This window comes from Physeter macrocephalus, chromosome 12 (assembly GCF_002837175.3).
Source record: "Physeter macrocephalus isolate SW-GA chromosome 12, ASM283717v5, whole genome shotgun sequence".
NCBI lineage: Eukaryota > Metazoa > Chordata > Mammalia > Artiodactyla > Physeteridae > Physeter > Physeter macrocephalus.
The window spans coordinates 25,359,154-25,380,645 of NC_041225.1; the positions used below are offsets into that span (position 1 = coordinate 25,359,154).

The following is a 21,492-nucleotide window of genomic DNA, read 5'->3' on the forward strand; positions in this document are numbered from 1 at the left end:
CACCCCAGCCTTCAGCAACCTCCAACCACCCTGATCGTTCAACAGCCAGCAGCGGCGAGGCGAGACCCTCCACCAGCAAAAATATTAGACTCGCTAAACGCTCAGATAATGGTGAGCAATTTTTAGCAATAAAATACTTATTTTATTTAGTATTATTTTTGGCTGAGTCGGGTCTTAGTTGTGGCGCGCGGGTTCTTTGTTGTGGCGCGTGGGCTTCTCTCTAGTTGTGGCGCGCGGGCTTAGTTGTCCCACGGCATGTGGGATCTTAGTTCCCCGACCAGGGATTGAACCCGCGTCCCCTGCGTTGGAAGGCGGATTCTTTACCCCTGGACCACCAGGGAAGTCCCCGGCAATAAAGTATTTTTCAGTTAAGATATGTACATTATTTTTTTAGACATAGAGCTATTCCATACTTAATAGGCTACGCTGTAGTGTAAACATATCTTTTATATGCGCTGGGAAATTGAAAAAAATTGTGTGACTGTATTGTGATATTTGCTTAATTGCCGTGGTCTGGAACCGAACCCGCACCATCCCCGAGGTTTGCCTGTACGTGTGAAAGTACACGACAAGTACTTAACTTATATCACAATTTTATCAACAAGCACTGAACACAGTGAATTTGAAATGTCTCACTTCTGACTCATGCCGAGCGAGGACTTCAGTCTTCCCTCTTTCCTGCCAGTTTTTCTCTCGTTCTCTCTCTCCTTTCAATACTTCTCTCCCTAAATGGCGAGTCGCCATGTGTACGGACTGGGCTCTGTTGGGATGTTTACCTGTGTGCATGTCTCCTGTTGCTGGTCTCATAGCAACGAGGTGAGGTAGAAACTAATGGGGTGTTTGGGGGCTGTTCAGTCCCCAGGCATCTCTCATTATCTCCTGAGTCACATTTGGTGACCAGAGAGAACACGTAGGGAGTTGAGAGAGCAGTAAATGAGGTCCAAACCCAGGGGCGATGTGGCCGAGACCGGGTAGTAACGCCTTACCTGTGTGCGGTGCCCTGGTCCCCCGTGGGCCCCACAGGAGCTTGTGCTGGCAGGGCTCCTGGGGCAGCAGGACGTGGCATCCCAAGGGCACGGCTGAGTGCGATGGACCCATGGCAGATGTCCTGGACGGGGGTGGGGGGGTGGGGTCCAGGCAAGGGAAGCTTCTCGTTGCTTGTCCTCATCCTCCGCTGATCAGCAGGGAGGCTGATGGACACGTAGGGATTCAGACGGCCTGGCGAGCGTCTCACTGTCCACGCCTGCTGATGTCGTGATTGCCGTCGTGCACCTTCTCTAAGAAGTCTCTGGCCAGGAACTCTGGGATATGGCAAGGTGTGGTGATGCACCCGGAGGACGGGGAGGGTGCAGGTCTCGGTTCACGGGGCGCCACCATCACTGGTCCACACGAGGCCGTTCTTGTTCCCAATTCCCTCCTCCACAGAACCCAGGACATTTAACATGTATCTTTTGGTTTGTATGTGTTCTTGCAAAACGAATATTTTTGGGTTGTGTGTGTGTGTTTAATTCATATAAACTATATTGGGTTATACATCTCATTTGCTTCCTCAGTTTTTTCCTCTAAGTACAGCATTTCAAAGATGTCTTCATGCTGCTGTGTGTAAATCTGTTGCTTCTAGTTAATTGCTTTCTGATAGCAAGATACGCGTCCACCACATTTTACCGATTTACCCTCCCCGCCCGGCAGTGGGCACCCAGGTAGCCTTCAACTCTCAGCACAGGGACGGCTGGAGGAACAGGGGTGTGAGCATCCCCTATACGTGCTCCCTTACGGGGCTGCGTACCCATTTACTTGGGCTCTGTACCTACAGCTGGAATTTCTGGGTCGAAGAGTGTTTGTTTACTCATTTTGACGTGTTGCCAGGTTGCTCTCCTGTGTACCGTCACCAGCAGGACATTATCTGGCTTTCCAACCTTTGCTTCTGTAATAGACATGAAATGACAGTCCGTGGTTTTCCTTTGCAGATATTCTTATTTACTAATGATTTTGAGCATCTCTTCCAATATTTGGTCATTTTTTGTATTTTCTCTTCTGAAAATTGCCTTCCTCAAGGTCCCCCTTGCCCATTTTTCTATTTGGGTTTTATCTTTTTCTTACCAATTTGAGAGTTTCTTGTATATTCTGAAATTGGTCCTCTGTGGTTTTAGACATCGCAAATAACTTTTGTCATTCAGTTTTCTTTTTATTAGCCTTTTTTATGGTGCTCTTTGTTGAACAGAAATTAAAAATTTTGATGTCTCAAAATTCATTAAGTATTTTTGCCTTTTGTTTTGTACTTTTGAAGTTTTGTTGAAAAAAATCCCTTTGCTCTTAGGTCTCAGAGGTCTTTGTGAATTTTATTCTTATAATTGCACCTTTCACGTTTAGTCTTCAACATATGAGAGTCCACCTTCGAATGAGACCCAGAAATCTCTCAAGACCCAGTGGAATGTCTCCACTTTCTGGGTCTCAGGAAACCTCTGAAATACGGGTCCCTGAGGTTTTACAAGTAAATTACAGGCAAACCTCAGAGATACTGTGCGTTTGGGTCCAGATCACGTAATAGAGTGAATATCGTGATAAAGTGAGTCACACGAGTTTTTTGGTTTCCCAGTGCACATAAAAGTTATGTTTACACCATACTGTAGTCTATTAAGTGTGCAATAGCAGGATGTCTAAAAAGCAATGTACATCTTAATTAAAAATGCTTTATTGCTAAAAAATGCTAGCCATCATCTGAGCCTTCAGTGAGTCGTGGTAGTAACATCAAAGGTCACTGATCACAAATCACCCTAACAATGTAACAATAATGGAAAAGTTTGAAATATTGCGAGAATTACCAAAGTGTGACCCAGAGACACAACGTGAGCAAATGCTGTGAGTAAAAATGGCGCCGATAGACTTGCTTGACCCAGGGTTGTCACGAGCCTTCAGTTTGTAAAAACTGCGATGTTTGCGGAGCGCAGTGAAACAAGGTCTGCCTGTACGAATAGGAAGCCTTGGGCTTTGGTGCTGGGGAGGCAGGGATGCTGACTGTGCTGGCCATGGCGGGAGTGCTTCATGGCCGGGACGCGGGCGGCCACCAGACACCCACTCTCCCCAGTGTCTCTGGGGTTCCTCCCACATGCTTTGTTTCTCTGCTCCACAACCCTGCTGCACCTTCCAGTTTATTTTAGTGTGTATCACAGTTTCCTTGATGGTACAGCTTGCTGTGGTCCCTACCAGGCTGCACTTTTCTTGGGGGAAGTAACCCTATTTTTATCATCTTTCAATGCCCTCCACTCCCCAGCATGAATGAGGCACTCAGTACAAGTCTGTTATCAAATGAATGGAGTGGGAATTTTTGATGAATAAGATTGAAATAAATGTTTTAATTCAAAGAAAATTATAACAGAAGGTACAAAGAGGATATATAGAAGGAACAGAAATGAAAATGTGTGTGATATTATATATTACATGTTGATATATTGAAATTCACCTAAAGACTGAAATTCTGCAGAGAGAGAAGGAAAATGAAGCATCTTAATGCTGGATAACTGAAGTCACACTGGGTTCATCCAAAAGGCAGATCAGGCTGAAATGTCCAGGTCGTGGTTTAAAAACCCTGACATCAAGTCACACGAGCCGTTCGCGGTTTTTGGAAACAGGTTTCTCTTCTGCTTCACAGAGGCTGCTCTTTAAAGATCCATGCAGAAGGGCAGAGAAGTATCAGCCATGTTTTTCTCATAATTTTCATTAAACTTCTTGGTCTGAGCTTCAGTGAACTGATTTTTCCAATCTCCAATGACTTCTAGAAAGAGTGATGGATAGCACATTCAGGGACGTTTTCACAAACTTTAACGCGTGTAGATAATCCCTTTCCCCTCGGTACTTAAATTCCTGTCACAGACACTGGCTGGGTGTCCTCCTGATATTGAGTGAGATGTGAGGCTACAGGGGTGATCACCACACTTCACAGGTGAGGCATTTGTGAGTAGCCTTTTTCTGAGACACTTGGGTGGGAGGAGGTCTAGATGTGGTTTATCTAATTCTTGGCGTCACGCCCTGCAGCCCTCTGATCCTCCAGGACTTCCTGAACCCTCAGTTCATTTCACTTTCTACTTAAGGTAACTGGACCCGGTTTTCTCCTCCTCTCCTTAGAGGTCTCTGGAGGGCTGCATCCTCAGAGCATCCTCTGTCCTCCGTCTGTATCTCTATTTCAGGCCACATTCCTAGTTGAACACGGCTGAGAATCCTCCTTTCCAGCCTGAATTATCATTGTGTTAATGTATAATTGAATTAAAGCAATAGAATATGAAAGAATGGTAGGGTTCGTTAGCTTTATTTTATGCTTATGCAATAGAGTATTCAAATTTTTTCAGCTTCAACAACTAAAAATGGGCAGAGACCCCACAGATAGCTGTTTCTGTTCTGATTCCTCCATGCCGTCTGCTTCACGTAAGCTCTTTGAGCTCTGTGTAGTATTATTTTCATGTGTGAAGTGTAAATCTGCTTAATTTTCTAGGGGTAATAAATTATATGGTTATGTAATTTATCAGTTAGCTTACAAGAAAATTAGATGACCGAGTGACATCAGCAAAATGGTGGAGTAGGAGATATGAGCCTTCATCCCCCACCAAAAAAATCCCAGCCATCCACGAACAAAAATAGTCCTGGGAAGGGCTTCAAGAGTCTAATTAAGGACCTAAAGCAACACAGTGGAGCCCAAACAGGAGGATAACCACACAGAGAGGATTGCTGGGGGGACTGGCACAGCGGAGCTGTCTGGAGGTGGCTGGGCTCCAAGGAGGGGGCTACCAGTGTCAGACACACAGCGGGGCCACCGTCCCCAGGGCCTGCTCTGCAGGGCGTCCCAGCAGCCCTCATCCCTGAGGACCTCAGTTGCCCTGCGTGGGCTCTGCAGCCTTCATAGGATCTGTCAGCGTGGATCCCAGTGGCCTGCCCTGCGGGGCATCCCAGCAGCTTCCCCACTGAGGTAACCAACAGCCACCACAGACCCTCTGGAGAGGAATATGCTGGCGTGTGCCCTCCTCTCCAAGAAGGAGACGCGGTCGTGCTGCCCTGGGACCGTGACCTCCACTCACCCCAACCCTTGCATGCTCTGGACCCCGGTCCCCAGCCGCTCCATACACGCCCCCTCTCCACGCCCAGGCCCCACGACCACTTGGCATGTACCTGCACTCCGAACTCTGGCTCTGTAACTGCTCCCATAGGCTTTCTTTGTTCTTTTTCATTCTTTTTCTTTTTGTTCCTCTAACTGTTAGAGAATAAAGAAAGCCTATGGGATTTATGAGACACCTTCAAGAGAACAAATATACATATCTTAGAAATACCAGGAGAGAAAGGGACAGAAAACTTACTTAAAGGTATAATGGCTAAAAATTCTCAAATCTGGGGACAGATATGGGCATCCAAGGACATGAAGTTTCAACCAAAAGAGGTTCCTCACTGAGACACACTGGAATCACGCTGTCAGAAATCAAAGACAGAGACATTTGAAAGCAACGAGACAAAAGAGGCTTATCACATAGCAGGGAACCCTCATAAGGCTATCAATAGATTTCTCCACACAAACCTTGCAGGCCAGGAGAGAGTGAGATGAGATAGATATTCAAAGTGCTAAAAGAAAAAAAGAAACTGTCAACCAAGAACACGTTACTTGGCAAAGCTATCCTTATGTACAAAAGATAAAGGGAAAGGAATCAAAGCATAACACTACAAAAAAATCACCAAATCATAAAGGAAGACAGCAAGAGAGGAAGAAAGGCACAAAGGAACTACAAAAGAGCAAGAAAACAATTAACCTCTAAGATCAGGAACAAGACAAGGTTGCTCACACTTGCCACCTCTGTTCAACATGGTTCTAGACAGAGCAATTAGGCAAGGAAAAGAAATATAAAATGCATCTAAAATGAAGAGGAAAATGTAAAATTATCTCTGTTTGCAGATGACATGATCATATATGTGGAAAACTCATAATGACTCCATAAAAAAGCTGCTAAACAAATTCAGTAAAGTTACAGGATACAAAATAAACATATAAAAATCAGTTGCATTTCTATATACTAACAATGAACTATCTGAAAAATAAACTAAGAAAATATTTTATTTATAATAGCATCAAAAAGAATAAAATACTTAGAAATAAATTTAACCAAGCAGGTAAAAGATCTGTATGCTGAAAACTGTAAGATAATCGTTAAAGAAATTGAAGAAGAAACAAATAAATGGAAAGATACCCTGTGTTCACAGATTGGAAGAGTGAATATTGCTAAAATGTCCATACTACCCAAAGCGATCCATAGATTCAGTGCAACCCCTATCAAAATTCCAATGGCATTTTTCACAGAATAAATGTTACAAAGCTATAGTAATCAAAACAGTATGGTTCTGGCATAAAAACAGACACACAGACCAATGGAATACACTAAAGAGCCCAGAAATAAACCAAACATATATGATCAACTAATTGTCAACAAGGAGGCCAGGAATACACAATGGGGAATGGATAGTCTCTTCAGTAAATGGTGCCAGGAAAACTGGATATCCACATGCAAAAGAATAAAATCATCTTACACCATACGCAAAAATCAACCCCGAAAGGCTTAAACAGAAGACCTGAAACTGTAAAACTCTTACAAGAAAACATAGGGGAAAAGCTCCTTGGCATTGGTCTTGGCAATGATTATTTTGATGTGACACCAAAAACACAGACAACAAAAGTCAAGAGAACAAGTGGGACTACATCAAAGTAAAAAGCTTCTGCAAAACAATGGAAACAATCGAGAAAATGAGAAGTCAATCTATAGAATGGGGGAAAAGATTTGAAACCAAATATTTATAAGGAACTCATACAAATCATACAACTCAATAGCAAAAACAAGTAACCAGATTAAAAAATGGGCAAAGGACCTGAAGAGACATTTTCTAAGGAGACAGATGGCCAACAGGTGTATGAAAAGATGCTCAACATCACTAATCATCAGTGAAATGCAAATTGAAACCATGATGAGCTATCACCTCACACCTGTTAGGATGGCTATGATCAAAAAGTTAAAAGAGGAATTGTTCATGAGGATGTAAAGAAAAGGGAACCCTGTGCGCTGTTGGTGGAAAAGTAAATTGGTGCAGCCACTGTGGAGAACAGTATGGAGGGTCCTCAAAAAAATTAAAAATAGAGCTACCACATGATCCAGCAATCTCACTTCTAGGTTATATCCAAAGGAAACAAAATTACTGTCTCGAAGACACATTTGCCTGTACAGTGGAATATTATTCAGCCTTAACAAAGAAGGAAACCCTGACGTTTGTGACAACATGGATGAAACTGGAAGACATTATGCTCAGGGAAATAAGCCAGATATAGAAAGACAAATGCTACACAATCTCACTTATATGTGGAATCTAAAAAAAATTGAACTCATAATAACAGTAGAATGGTGGTTACCAGGGGGTGGGGTGAAAGGGGAGATGTTGATCAAAGGTACAGACTTTCATTTATGAGAGGAATAAATTCTGGAGACCTAATGTGCAACATGATGCTTATAATTGAGAATTTATTATATATCTATACTTGAAATTTGCGAAGAGGGTAGAATTCAATTGTGTTTTCACTCCCCCACCAAAAAGAGTAACTATGTGATGGATGTGTTGTGTTATTAGCTTGATTGTGATGCTCATTTCTCAGTCAGAACATCACGTTGTGCACCTTATATTGACGTCTTACTTGTCAGTCATCCCTAAATGAAGCTGGGGGAGAAAAATCCCCAAACCTAAAAAACCCCTCCAGCATGTATATTATCTCGCTGTGCCTATAAATATATGTGTCTCTGGACAAATAGACAATACCTTTTTTCCAATAGAAAAAAAAGAAATCAGGTTCATTATTGGGCCAATTAGAGAGGAAATTTCTCCTTTGAGCCTTAAGTTTTTGCTTATCTTATCAAACAAAATGTACTAGGATTTTTTGGGGTTTCATTTCTCTAAAATAACGACAACCTCACGAAGTTTGTCTCCTTTAAGGGGTGGGCGGTATGGTAGCATCAGGTGGGCTCTGGGCAGGCGGCTGAAGGTCCTGGCGCTGGCCGGGCTCTGAGACCCGCTGTGCCCCCGCAGTCATTCTCGGGGAAGTGATTTAACTCAGGGACCACCCTTCCAAGCCTCAAGGCCAATGACCTTCGTACTGTCCTCCAGAATGTGCTGGGAAGAACTTGAGCTTCCTGGAGATTAGAGGCTTCACTTGAGAAAGAGTTTGGGTCAAGTACATGTTTGAAGCTCTGAGTTAAGCAGAATTAAACAAGTTGCTTCTCAGAAAGTTATTTACGCTCACGTGCTTCAAAGGGGCAGGTACAGAGTGTGGATTCCCACCCTTCTCTGAGCACGAGACATGGCACCTCTCTGAATAAGGCTGCGAAGAACTCACTTCAGAAAACACTGTAGGTAGTGACTCACTGAGCCTGAAGGGTAGAAAGCCACTTATGGGTCAGAAAATTTGTCTATTATCAAGGGACAGACAGGAGCAGGTACACATCACCTTTTCTCATGAACAGAGACAGCTGGTGATTCATTTTCATGTCATTTGTGTAGTCGGTCATGGGGTGGTTTTTCATGACGGCAAACGAAGTGTTGTAGACAGTTTTGTCTAAAACCTCTCCTTTCAAGTTCTTCCCCAGGAATTCCATCATTTTTCTAATTTCACGTTTTGGATCCTGTGGGGGAGAGTGGAAGAGAGGTAGCAGGTTTTTTTCTATCCAAGGAAAAAATATAACCACAGTCGGACCTTAGAGAACTCAGCCTGGGAATAATGGGTAAAACATTTGAAACCAGTGTTTTAACAGCCTGTTAGTTTATGTTTAAAAGTAATTCTAACAAGTTATGCTTATTATATATAGATTTATGAATGTCAAATCACTACACATGGCAGTTTAAAGTGCAATTATATGAAAATAATTGCCTTTCCTCTGTTCTAGAGCTGATGCCAAGGGGCCATGCTGAGAAGTCTCTCCTTTGGGACACGGTATTTTACTGTGTCGTGCAGGAGTGGATAGATAAGATGCTCTTTGGGAGGAGAGGGAGCGTCTCTCAAAATAAACATGACGGGTTTCCTCCGAGTGCATGTGGAGCCACGTGGCTTCTGCTTCCGTGTCTGGTGACCGGACTCCGGTCTGTCCCGGTGGGAACGCCTGTTTACAGAGGGACCTCGTGAGAGCCCCGGGCGCTCTGGGGAAGAGGGCTCCCGGTTAGGGTTGAGCTGCCCTGGTGGGGGTTCTCCAGGCCCCTGCAGGGCTCCCCTCCCGCTGGCCGCCCTGACTGTGTTCACATGTCCTTCCGGGCCCCAGCGGTCTGACCCTGCGGCTCTCAAACAGGCTCAGGGCTGGGGCCGCCGGGGCTACGCTGACACCTGGGAAAGCTGCAGAGAGCAAGGGTGACGTAGGGAGGGGTTTGACCCAACCAAGTAGAAGGACGGAAAGGGGCAGAGCTGTTAGTGACCACGGGGCAGCCGGGGCTATACTGGCTATAGATTTATTTTACATATAAAACATATGAAACAGACTTTGAACCAGGATTACACGTGCAAAAGATGCTGCTAATGGGGAACTTTTATTTAAAATGATAAAACTTGAATATTTTAAGAAAGCAAACCAAAACAGCTCTATTCTTCACTAGTTCTTTCCTGTTAAGAGTCCTAATTCTTTTCCTCGGACGTGAGAGCAGATAATGGGGGACATAGTGATCCTGGAAGGAGAGCTGGGAGTGAGAGCCTTCTGGCTGAAACACGAGCTTCTGGGGGAGGCGGGGGAAGCTTCGGGAAGAAGCAGGTGCCTCCCACCAGGTCCCACCCGGAAGGCGGAACCGTGCTGTGTTGGGAGTTTAGCAGCTGCAGGCAAGGTTGGAGAAGTGGGGCTAGCTTGCGAAATACTTTGTACGGATAAACCTTTACACGCCACTTTCCTTCATTTCTATCCTGCACCTGTAACTCTGAGAAAAAATACTGTGACGTCAACATTCAAATATATTTCCTTCTTACTTTCAACATTTCTTCGTAGAAAAGGTAGAGAATGGGGTGGCTGTCTTTCTTCCTCCACCAGCCTTTCACGTGGTCGTAGCAGGACCCCCAGCACACTGAAAGGAAGATACAGCGTGTTTGGGCTGTGAGAAGGTGAGGGTGGGAAGGTGAGTTGTGTCCTCAGAATACAGATGCAGCTGTGGGCAGTGCTGCTCTGAGCAGGAGAACTTACTTTTCACGCCTCTTACATCCATTTTCCACAGGACTTTTCTTTGTTTTGGAAGCTACCAACATTAGTCTCTGAGGCTCTAGAGCCTGCTGGGTTCGGATCCCAGCTCTGACCCAGCTGTGTGACCCTGGGCCAGTTACTTAACCTCTCTGAGCCTTGGTTTTGTTTTTTTTTTTTTATCCTCATCCCTGAAAGAGGGTCAGTAACAGTACCTACCTCATAAGGCAATATTGGAATGGATTAATTTATTCCACAAGCCTGCTCTTTCCTCAGCACTGTTCCAGGTACTGGGCTGGAGCAGCAGACGTGACAGAAATCCATGCTCTGGGCGTGCATCTTGGAGGGGAGACAGATGAGGGAAGTGTGGACGTGCAGGCCACTAGATCATGACGCGTGCATAGGAGAAAATGAATGGGGAGGGGGCCGGGGATGGGGAGGGAAACAGGGTCAGGAGCCCGGTCCTGGGGCCGTAAGGTTCCAGCAGGGGCTCTGGCTTTCCCTCTGAGGGGGATGGGGTGCGGCCGGGGGCTTCGAGCAGAGGAGTGAGGTGGTCTGACTTCCCTTTTCACGGAATGCCCCTGGTTTCTGTGTTGGGAAGAGCCTGTGGGTTGACCAGGACGGCCGTTGAGGGACAGGCCAGGCTGTTCACTGACCGGGGAGGCTGTGATGGGGGGGATGGGAGGAAGGAGGAGGTGAGGGTCCTGGGGGTCTTCTGAAGGTGGGGTTGGCAGATCCGCTGCCGGGCTGTTGGGGCATGTGAGGAAGAAGAGGCTCAGGACAGGCTCAGGAGTTCAGGCCTGAGCGTCTTGCAGGACACGATTAGCAAGACGTGGAGGCTGCAGGGGGAGCAGGTTTGGGAGGAGAGATGGGAGCTCGGGTTTGGACGCGTGGACCATGAGATGCTGGGTCTGTGCCCCTGGAGCGCGGGGGGTGGGAGGGATGTCGGGAGGGGGCGGCGTCCCGGGGGCCGTGGGGAGAGCGCCCCAGGGAGATCGCGGCCGTGTCGGGCAGGACTGCGGTGGGCTGACATGCGGAGGCCGTGTGGCCTGGGGCTGGGTGTGCTGGTGTGGAAGGCTGGGTGGGGGAGAGAGGCTGAGGTGACGTGCACGGGTTCAGGCTTCCAAGGCATTTGCAGTCAGTGGAATGAAGACAGGGAGCAGTCGCTTGGGGTGGGGAGGGTCAGCAGGGCAGTTTTTAATTCTGTGTTTTAAGATGGGAGAAATAATGGCATGACTGGGTGAGCCGAGGCATCTGAAAGGTAGCCTGTTGGTGCCAAGGGCATGGCGTGATAGCAGGTGCCCGGCACATAGTGACCGCTCAGTACGGGTTATCCAAAAATTAGAGCAGGCACTCATCAATGGTCTTCCCCCAAATCTGCCTTTCCTGTGCCCCGTTTACAGAGGGCAGTCTTAGGAAGAAAGCATCTGACAGTCTCTTTGATGGAAAGTTGGCTGATTAAGAACACTGCACCGCTCCTCCCACCCCCAGTGGATGCTACAAAGATTAAACATGTTAATGCATGTAAAACATTTAGCATGGGCTTAGAATTGGAACCTTCTCGGCATATAGCTGATTTCCCTACAGTGCTGTATTGGCTTCATCCTGTGGATGCGTCGTCATTGGAAGCAGATCCACTGGCCACTGGAGACAGTGACCAGGGCTGCACTGCACCTCTCAGGGGCGTTGCCTCTAGCGCCCCCCCAGACAATCCGAGCTCCTTCTGCGGTGAATTGTGTTTCCCACAGACGGAGAATTTTATGGGGAAACCTTATCCTCTGCAGACACGGGTGAAGACTGGTTCCTTCTACCTGGCTTACCTTTGCCGGCCAGGAATGTATCAAAGTACTCGTCCCAGGTCCTTGGGTTGGGGAGTCTTCTGTTCATCCTTTGAAAATGATAGTAGGACACCATGGTGTCCTTGGCCTTCCTTGCCACGTAGATTATCTGGAGTGGTGGGAAGAAATGGAAGAAACAGTGTAAAAGATAGAAGGGTTTGGGCACCCAGTGTGCACGGCATCTGTGTTCACAGCTACCAGGTCCTCAAGGCCACGGAGCCACCTGCTCTCCTCCGCCCGCCAACCAGCCGCCAGTATAATCTTGTAAATGTGATCAGGTTGCTGCCTGTATAGAACTTTTCAATGTCTGCACATTGCTCGCCGGATTAAGTTAAACCTCCTCGACCGGGTGTGCAGGGCCCTGCGTGCTGGCCCTCAGCGGGCTCTCCTGTCTCCCCGCTGGCCATACTCACCCCTCGTCCTGCAAAAGCACTTGTTTGCAGGCTCCTCTAATCTCTCTGGCCAGCCTTTCTCAGAGCGTCCTGCCCCGTTCTGCAGCTCCTCCCTTAAGTCGGGTGGTCTTAAGCTGATGAACCTCAAGAGGATGGGCCTCCGTGAAATAGTATGAAAAACTTTGTGTAGATGTGCCCTTTGCCAGGATCGGAGACACAGCTTCCTTCGGATTGTCACTAGGGTTTGGGAATCACTAAAATTTAAAACCTTTAGTTAAATGTTGGTTTTTTGAGAGTCTGCCTGGGACCTACGGTTATTCTCATTTTGTTCACTTTTCCTGTTTTTTTTTTTTTCCTTTTTTTTGGCCATCTTCCCCACTACTGTAAACTTCACTCATGTATGACTCACAGAGCTTTTCCTGATACAGGCCCCTCTCCCAAGTTAAAGACTCCCTTCTTCCATCCCTCCTTCTCTCCCTCCCTCCCTCCCTCTCCCTCCCTCCCTCCCTCCTCTCCCTCCCTCCCTCCCTCCTCTCCCTCCCTCCCTCCCTCCCTTCCTTCCTTCCCTCCTTCCCGTGTTTGGGCTGTGAGAAGGTGAGGGTGGGAAGGTGAGTTGTGTCCTCAGAATACAGATGCAGCTGTGGGCAGTGCTGCTCTGAGCAGGAGAACTTACTTTTCACGCCTCTTACATCCATTTTCCACAGGACTTTTCTTTGTTTTGGAAGCTACCAACATTAGTCTCTGAGGCTCTAGAGCCTGCTGGGTTCGGATCCCAGCTCTGACCCAGCTGTGTGACCCTGGGCCAGTTACTTAACCTCTCTGAGCCTTGGTTTTGTTTTTTTTTTTTATCCTCATCCCTGAAAGAGGGTCAGTAACAGTACCTACCTCATAAGGCAATATTGGAATGGATTAATTTATTCCACAAGCCTGCTCTTTCCTCAGCACTGTTCCAGGTACTGGGCTGGAGCAGCAGACGTGACAGAAATCCATGCTCTGGGCGTGCATCTTGGAGGGGAGACAGATGAGGGAAGTGTGGACGTGCAGGCCACTAGATCATGACGCGTGCATAGGAGAAAATGAATGGGGAGGGGGCCGGGGATGGGGAGGGAAACAGGGTCAGGAGCCCGGTCCTGGGGCCGTAAGGTTCCAGCAGGGGCTCTGGCTTTCCCTCTGAGGGGGATGGGGTGCGGCCGGGGGCTTCGAGCAGAGGAGTGAGGTGGTCTGACTTCCCTTTTCACGGAATGCCCCTGGTTTCTGTGTTGGGAAGAGCCTGTGGGTTGACCAGGACGGCCGTTGAGGGACAGGCCAGGCTGTTCACTGACCGGGGAGGCTGTGATGGGGGGGATGGGAGGAAGGAGGAGGTGAGGGTCCTGGGGGTCTTCTGAAGGTGGGGTTGGCAGATCCGCTGCCGGGCTGTTGGGGCATGTGAGGAAGAAGAGGCTCAGGACAGGCTCAGGAGTTCAGGCCTGAGCGTCTTGCAGGACACGATTAGCAAGACGTGGAGGCTGCAGGGGGAGCAGGTTTGGGAGGAGAGATGGGAGCTCGGGTTTGGACGCGTGGACCATGAGATGCTGGGTCTGTGCCCCTGGAGCGCGGGGGGTGGGAGGGATGTCGGGAGGGGGCGGCGTCCCGGGGGCCGTGGGGAGAGCGCCCCAGGGAGATCGCGGCCGTGTCGGGCAGGACTGCGGTGGGCTGACATGCGGAGGCCGTGTGGCCTGGGGCTGGGTGTGCTGGTGTGGAAGGCTGGGTGGGGGAGAGAGGCTGAGGTGACGTGCACGGGTTCAGGCTTCCAAGGCATTTGCAGTCAGTGGAATGAAGACAGGGAGCAGTCGCTTGGGGTGGGGAGGGTCAGCAGGGCAGTTTTTAATTCTGTGTTTTAAGATGGGAGAAATAATGGCATGACTGGGTGAGCCGAGGCATCTGAAATACCGGTAGCCTGTTGGTGCCAAGGGCATGGCGTGATAGCAGGTGCCCGGCACATAGTGACCGCTCAGTACGGGTTATCCAAAAATTAGAGCAGGCACTCATCAATGGTCTTCCCCCAAATCTGCCTTTCCTGTGCCCCGTTTACAGAGGGCAGTCTTAGGAAGAAAGCATCTGACAGTCTCTTTGATGGAAAGTTGGCTGATTAAGAACACTGCACCGCTCCTCCCACCCCCAGTGGATGCTACAAAGATTAAACATGTTAATGCATGTAAAACATTTAGCATGGGCTTAGAATTGGAACCTTCTCGGCATATAGCTGATTTCCCTACAGTGCTGTATTGGCTTCATCCTGTGGATGCGTCGTCATTGGAAGCAGATCCACTGGCCACTGGAGACAGTGACCAGGGCTGCACTGCACCTCTCAGGGGCGTTGCCTCTAGCGCCCCCCCAGACAATCCGAGCTCCTTCTGCGGTGAATTGTGTTTCCCACAGACGGAGAATTTTATGGGGAAACCTTATCCTCTGCAGACACGGGTGAAGACTGGTTCCTTCTACCTGGCTTACCTTTGCCGGCCAGGAATGTATCAAAGTACTCGTCCCAGGTCCTTGGGTTGGGGAGTCTTCTGTTCATCCTTTGAAAATGATAGTAGGACACCATGGTGTCCTTGGCCTTCCTTGCCACGTAGATTATCTGGAGTGGTGGGAAGAAATGGAAGAAACAGTGTAAAAGATAGAAGGGTTTGGGCACCCAGTGTGCACGGCATCTGTGTTCACAGCTACCAGGTCCTCAAGGCCACGGAGCCACCTGCTCTCCTCCGCCCGCCAACCAGCCGCCAGTATAATCTTGTAAATGTGATCAGGTTGCTGCCTGTATAGAACTTTTCAATGTCTGCACATTGCTCGCCGGATTAAGTTAAACCTCCTCGACCGGGTGTGCAGGGCCCTGCGTGCTGGCCCTCAGCGGGCTCTCCTGTCTCCCCGCTGGCCATACTCACCCCTCGTCCTGCAAAAGCACTTGTTTGCAGGCTCCTCTAATCTCTCTGGCCAGCCTTTCTCAGAGCGTCCTGCCCCGTTCTGCAGCTCCTCCCTTAAGTCGGGTGGTCTTAAGCTGATGAACCTCAAGAGGATGGGCCTCCGTGAAATAGTATGAAAAACTTTGTGTAGATGTGCCCTTTGCCAGGATCGGAGACACAGCTTCCTTCGGATTGTCACTAGGGTTTGGGAATCACTAAAATTTAAAACCTTTAGTTAAATGTTGGTTTTTTGAGAGTCTGCCTGGGACCTACGGTTATTCTCATTTTGTTCACTTTTCCTGTTTTTTTTTTTTTCCTTTTTTTTGGCCATCTTCCCCACTACTGTAAACTTCACTCATGTATGACTCACAGAGCTTTTCCTGATACAGGCCCCTCTCCCAAGTTAAAGACTCCCTTCTTCCATCCCTCCTTCTCTCCCTCCCTCCCTCCCTCTCCCTCCCTCCCTCCCTCCTCTCCCTCCCTCCCTTCTTTCCTTCCTTCCTTCTTTCCATCCATCCGTCCATCTGTCATTTGTTTGGGATTTAGTATATACTTACTTTGTTCAAAATTGCATACCATTTGTTAATTCTGGACAAAATTATTAACCATTTGTTATCATGGTTTCTTCTATTATCTCATTCTTCACTCCAGTTACAAGTATGGATTCTACTTCTCCCTCTAGCCTCTATTTCTTAAGTTCCTTTTTCATATTTTCTAGCTTTTAATCCTCTGTGTGCAACATTCTATGTAATGTATTTAGATCTGTTTTCCAACTTTAAAATTTTGGTCTTCCTTGCCTAACTTTTTAAATTTTAGAGTAAATGTGTTTCATTTTAGAGTATCAGTTTTGTCTTTTTATATCTGTCTAGCTCTCCCTCCCTCCCTCCCTCCTCTCCCTCCCTCCCTCCCTCCCTTCCTTCCTTCCCTCCTTCCCCTCCTCCTCCTCCTTCTTTGTTATAAACCAGTCTTCGTACCTGGCATAGGTACACCACGGTATTCTTTGGTTGGAAATCTGGCAGGGTGTGGGCACAGGAAGTGCTTGTGTCCACAGGTGACCTATATTTCCTGAGTACTTTTAGTGTTGTTTACCCAAATTTCAGAAACAGAGGCCTGATGGAATCACAGAGGCGTTTATTTGGTGTTTGTTAGGACTGTGGCCAGGAGACGCAGAGCTGAGAAGCACCTGAATTGTGTTCTGACGGACGATGAAGTGGGAGAGGCTTATACAGGCCAACCCAGCTGAGGCCACGATTAGGTCCCTGCGCTGTTTGTCAGTAGTTAGGATCTGATTGGCTGGAAGTAAGGGAGCTGGTTGAGCAGGCTTGGTTGGGGTCTGAGGCTGTTGCCCAGTTACCAGGTGGCCGGCCTTGAGGCCACAGCGGGCAGCCTGCAGGTGTTTCAGGAAAGGCTGGTGGCCTTGGGGTTGCTGCAGGTCTCAGAAAGTTCAGGTTCCCACTGCTGCAGGGACGTGTCTGAGAGCAGGCCGCCGGGCTCCGTGTTTGTCTGCCTGATCTGGGGTCACTCATTACGATTTCAGTTTGTCATCAGGATCTTCATTTCCAAACGACCCGCCCTCTTGTATTATACTTGAAGGGGGCGAGAGAGTCCTCCTGGACTTTCCTGCTGACTCTCGGGCAGACAGAGCTTCAACGCTGTTGCGGAGAAGGTATTATCTCTTCCCTGGGGTGGGAGCTGCCTGGGGCTGGGACTTTGATCAGTTCCGGTGCCAGTACCCACACTGATGATTGGAGGAGTCAGATCCTGCCCTGTCCTCCGGTTTGGGGTTCCCAGTCACCTTCAGATGTCACCCCACACAGAGGATGATGTCATTGAGACTAAATTGATTGTGATGATAATAAATCCTTTTAAGGAACGACGTTGCTTTTGGAATAGGAGGTAATATTGACTTATTCTTTGTGTGGTTATTCTGTGTAGTGTGTGTGTGTGTGTGTGTGTGTGTGTGTGTGTGTGTGCGTGTGTGTGTGATGCTGGGGGTGGTTTACAAGAATGAGGAGGATTGTACTTGCCCTGCTCTCGTGTGCGGGTTTATACACACATACTGAGGCAGGGGGTTGTCTTATTAGAGCTACTTGGTTGCAAGCAACAAGAACCGACACAAGTTAGACACAAAAATGCTTTATTTATAGGATACCGGACAGGTCACAAAACTGAAAGAAAAGAAGAAGAGTGAGGACAGGCAGTGGAGTAGCTCCAGGAGCCATACCTGAAAGACAGTCTCTCCTCAGGGCACTTCTCTCAAGATAAGTGAGCACCGAATAAAGTCAGTTTCTGCTGTAATTAAAATTCCAGGCAGAATATCTGACTGGCCTGGTTTGGGCCATGTGTTTACCCTTTGGCCAGAGAAGGGTGAAATTGTATGCATTTGGGGAGGGGCCGTTCCCCAAAGCAAAATCAGGGTGGGATAGCAGGAGGGGAGATTAGTGTTGGGACGGAGAAAACAACAGGTGTGTAAGAGAAAGAACAAGGTAAATACGTGAACGGGAAAGGCAATCATGGAAGGACACAAATACCAGAAAGGAGTTGTCAATAAAATAAATACTTAGAAGATTCTGAGGAAGGAAATGCCCCGACAGTCACACAGACACACACCTGTCGTGGTCTGAACGCAGGTTGGAAAAGAATTTCCAGACCCAAGGCAGAATGTAAAGAAGATAGAATTTATTGGAGGGAAGGGTCACTGCCAGACAGACTTCCTAGTAGTCTGGGAGAGTCGAGCCCGAACATGTGCTACTGATCAGTTTTTATGGCCAGAAAACAAAGGAATGGTCCGAGGTGAAAATCTCGTTTACTGATTGGTCGAGGCACATATACCTTCCTTCTATAGCGTGAAAGTGGGACAGGGCAGATGCCTTTCCTTATTTGGGACAGGTCCCATCACCCAGGTGGGCTCAGGAATTTCATAACCACGGCAAGATGGCAGGGAGGGCGATTAAGAGTACGGTAGGGGGTGTAAGGCTGAAACTTTTTCAGGCAGGGTTGTCCTTTGTCCTTGAAGCACCATTGTCCTTGGAGCACCACAACACAGAGACACAGACACGCAGACATACACACACACACGCACACACACACACACGCACACGCACACGCACATGCAAGTGGTGGTGGCCAGCATGAAAAAGCGCACAAAAGGGATGACATTTAAGTTCCTCTTTCGGAAAAGAATGCAGACTCTGTGACATGGGATGGAGGGCAGGGCAGAGAGGACTCAGATTCATAAAGACAAGGAGATGGGATGGTGTGAGTCTGTTTGGGGCCCGGAGACCAGTCCTGTTTGATTTTAACTTGAGCAGCAATTTCCCAAGTGCTCTGGGAATCCCTGGTGATCCCTCTTTCAGGGGTTCTGCAATATCAACACTGTTTCCATGGTAATAAGACGGTGTCTGCCTGTTTCACACTCCCTCTCTCAGGAGTGTAGGTGGGCCCAGAGCTGTATTGTGTGTGATGATGTCAGTATTTTGATGACCAATCGGAGGATGGAATGAGTGTGTGTGTTCCTGTGTTTTAAACATTTCTCAGCTTTAGTTTCTCGTATTGAAAACATTGATAGATATAACCCACACAGACGAGATCTAGTGGGGGTTCTCAATAATTTTTAAGAGTACGTAGGGGTCCTGAGACCACTGGTGTAGAGCACGCGGGAAAGAGAAATGGAGATAAACTTTGGAGGCCAAGGAGAGGGGTGGGTTTGATGGCCAGCAGATGACCACTGAAGCGTGTGCGCAGGAGAATGACATTCTTTTTTTTTTTTTTTTTTTTTGTGGTATGCGGGCCTCCCTCTGCTGTGGCCTCTCCCGTTGCGGAGCACAGGCTCCGGACGTGGCTCACGGGCCCAGCCGCTCCGCGGCATGTGGGATCCTCCCGGACCAGGGCACGAACCCGGTTCCCCTGCATCGGCAGGTGGACGCGCAACCACTGCGCCACCAGGGAAGCCCGAGAATGACATTCTTGACGCTGCCTTCTAAGAATAGTATGAAGTCGGCTGTAGGGTGGGTTGGGGACACCCGAGTAGAGGCTGGGAGGGAACTGCAAGTTGCCGTAAGAGCCCAGGTGAGGGGTATGTGCCACTGAAGCAGAAACTAGAGGGCCAGCAGAGGTGGACTTTCCCGGACCCAGCGTGTGACTACATGGGGATGCTAGAGGTGAGCTGGTAAGAACACGTGACCTCAGTGTTGAAGCCTGCATGCTTGTGATGGTTGGTTGATTTCATGTTAACGGGGCTGTGGGGCGCCCAGACATTTGGCCAAGTGATAGTCTAGGTGTTCCTGTGAGGTGTTTCTGGGTGAGACTAACGTTTGAGCTGGGAAACAGAGAGAAGCAGATTGCCCTCTGTCATCAGGGTGGGTCTCGTCCAGTCAGCTGAGCGCCTGACTGGAACAAAAGACTGACACACCCCAGTAAGAAAAATTCTCCTGCCTGAGAGCTTCAAACCAGGACATCAGCTCTGCAGCTTTTGGGCTTGTTAGCCTCTGTAACAGAGTGAGCCAGTTCTTCTGTATATACATAGGTTCTATTTCTCTGGAGAGCCTGACTAATACAGATTTTGGTGCCAAGAGCGGTTCTAGAGGAACAGAGTCTTGAGGATGAATTTTCTGAATTAGTTTTGGGGGTTTCTGGAATTGGTTCTCTAATCTGATTAGATGTAAAGACACTAGTGATTCTATTTCCAGTAGTGAAGAGAGCACTTTAGACCATGGCAGGTACTGTCAATAAACCAGTAGAGATGTGCAAAATATCACCACTGTGTATGTCTAATGAACACTTGTAGGAAGCAAAGATCTGAGTGACCGTGTGTACAGCACGTCCTAACATCTTTGTCAGCCTGATGGGTACCCTGTGATTGGCTGGTTGCTCCCAGTGTCCCTGGACACCAGGCTGAGTATACTGGACCATGTCCAGCACTGTTTTGTCCGCAGTGGAAGAGACACGGACTGGTGCGATCTGCCTTCTCTGTGTGCAGTGCTGCTGCCAGAACCACCAGAGGGGTTAGTCCAAAGGGAGGGACGCTTTCTCCAGAAGACTCAAAAATGCCTCCATTGAACTGCAAGTTAAGACTTACCGGCCACGCCGGCCTCCTTGCGCCTCAGAATCAACAGGCAGAGAAGGGAGGTCCTGTCCTGACCTCCAGGGGAAATCGGGCTGTGTCTCCTTCCACACGGGAGGTGAGGACCAGCGAGTCTGGATCCCGGAGACCCCCGTGGGGCGTCTCGGTGTCACCACACCCTGTGCTCAAGGTCAGCGGGAACCGACAAGAACCCCAGCCAGGCAGGACGGCTGACGGCCCAGACCCTTCAGGAATGGAGGCCTCAGTCACCACCAGGTCGGAAGCACGGCAGCCGAGCTGCTTGCTGAGGGCGAAGGGGAGACGGAGCGGGTGGGGGGAGAAGGTGGATATAGAGATCCACCGTGACCAGCTGCAGAGACAAGGGTTGTAATCATCATGACGATTTCCTTCTTGCTTTGTTATAAGTGTGTATTTATACACAAATATCTCTATTTCCTTCCCTATTGTATCCACTTTTCATCTAACATACGATGCATTGGCTTTCCATCATTTTATTTATACCTTACCTCATAACATCAGAGTATTTAAGTTATGGGAGATCAAGGAGAAGAACGCGCAGGAAAGTCGTGCCTTCATGAACAGCAGGTGGAAATCGGGCAGTAGATGGTGTGTGAGGATGGGGTGGGGACCAGGAGGGGACGGACTCAGGCTCTACCATCTCCAAGACTGAGGGGCTGGAGGTACCCCACGTGAGAACACCTCCCCAGAAGCTGCAAACACAACAGTCCTGGAGAAGGTTGGGGTGTGGGAGCAGATCACACAGAGGCGCCGTCTGCAGTTGTGGAGAGAGGGGAGTGTACGTTCCTGTTGAATTCCAGGTCTACAGGCTCCGGCTGGGAAGAAGCTGAGACAGGTTGGCAGCCTGTGGTCTTCAATCTCCTCTGACAATGAAGCCCAGTCTCTCAATAAGAAATGTATTAATCAACTATACTCTAATATAAAATAAAAAGTTAAAAAAAAAAGTTTGGTGGAATTCACCAGTGGGGGAAAAAACCCCGCAAAACGCCCTTGGACTAGTCAGCAGAG

General features: G+C 48.3%; 1 protein-coding gene across 1 annotated transcript; it reads right to left on the reverse strand.

The window, feature by feature from the left end:
* Window positions 1-3,659: 3,659 nt before the first annotated feature.
* On the reverse strand, window positions 3,660-20,977 carry LOC112062372 (sulfotransferase 1C4-like). Its single transcript, XM_055089153.1, has 6 exons — window positions 20,973-20,977; window positions 20,524-20,749; window positions 14,935-15,061; window positions 10,010-10,104; window positions 8,516-8,690; window positions 3,660-3,772 (listed from the first exon to the last, which is right to left on the reverse strand). Exons 1-6 carry the CDS (start codon window positions 20,975-20,977, stop codon window positions 3,660-3,662), a joined length of 741 nt encoding a protein of 246 aa, XP_054945128.1.
* Window positions 20,978-21,492: the final 515 nt, after the last annotated feature.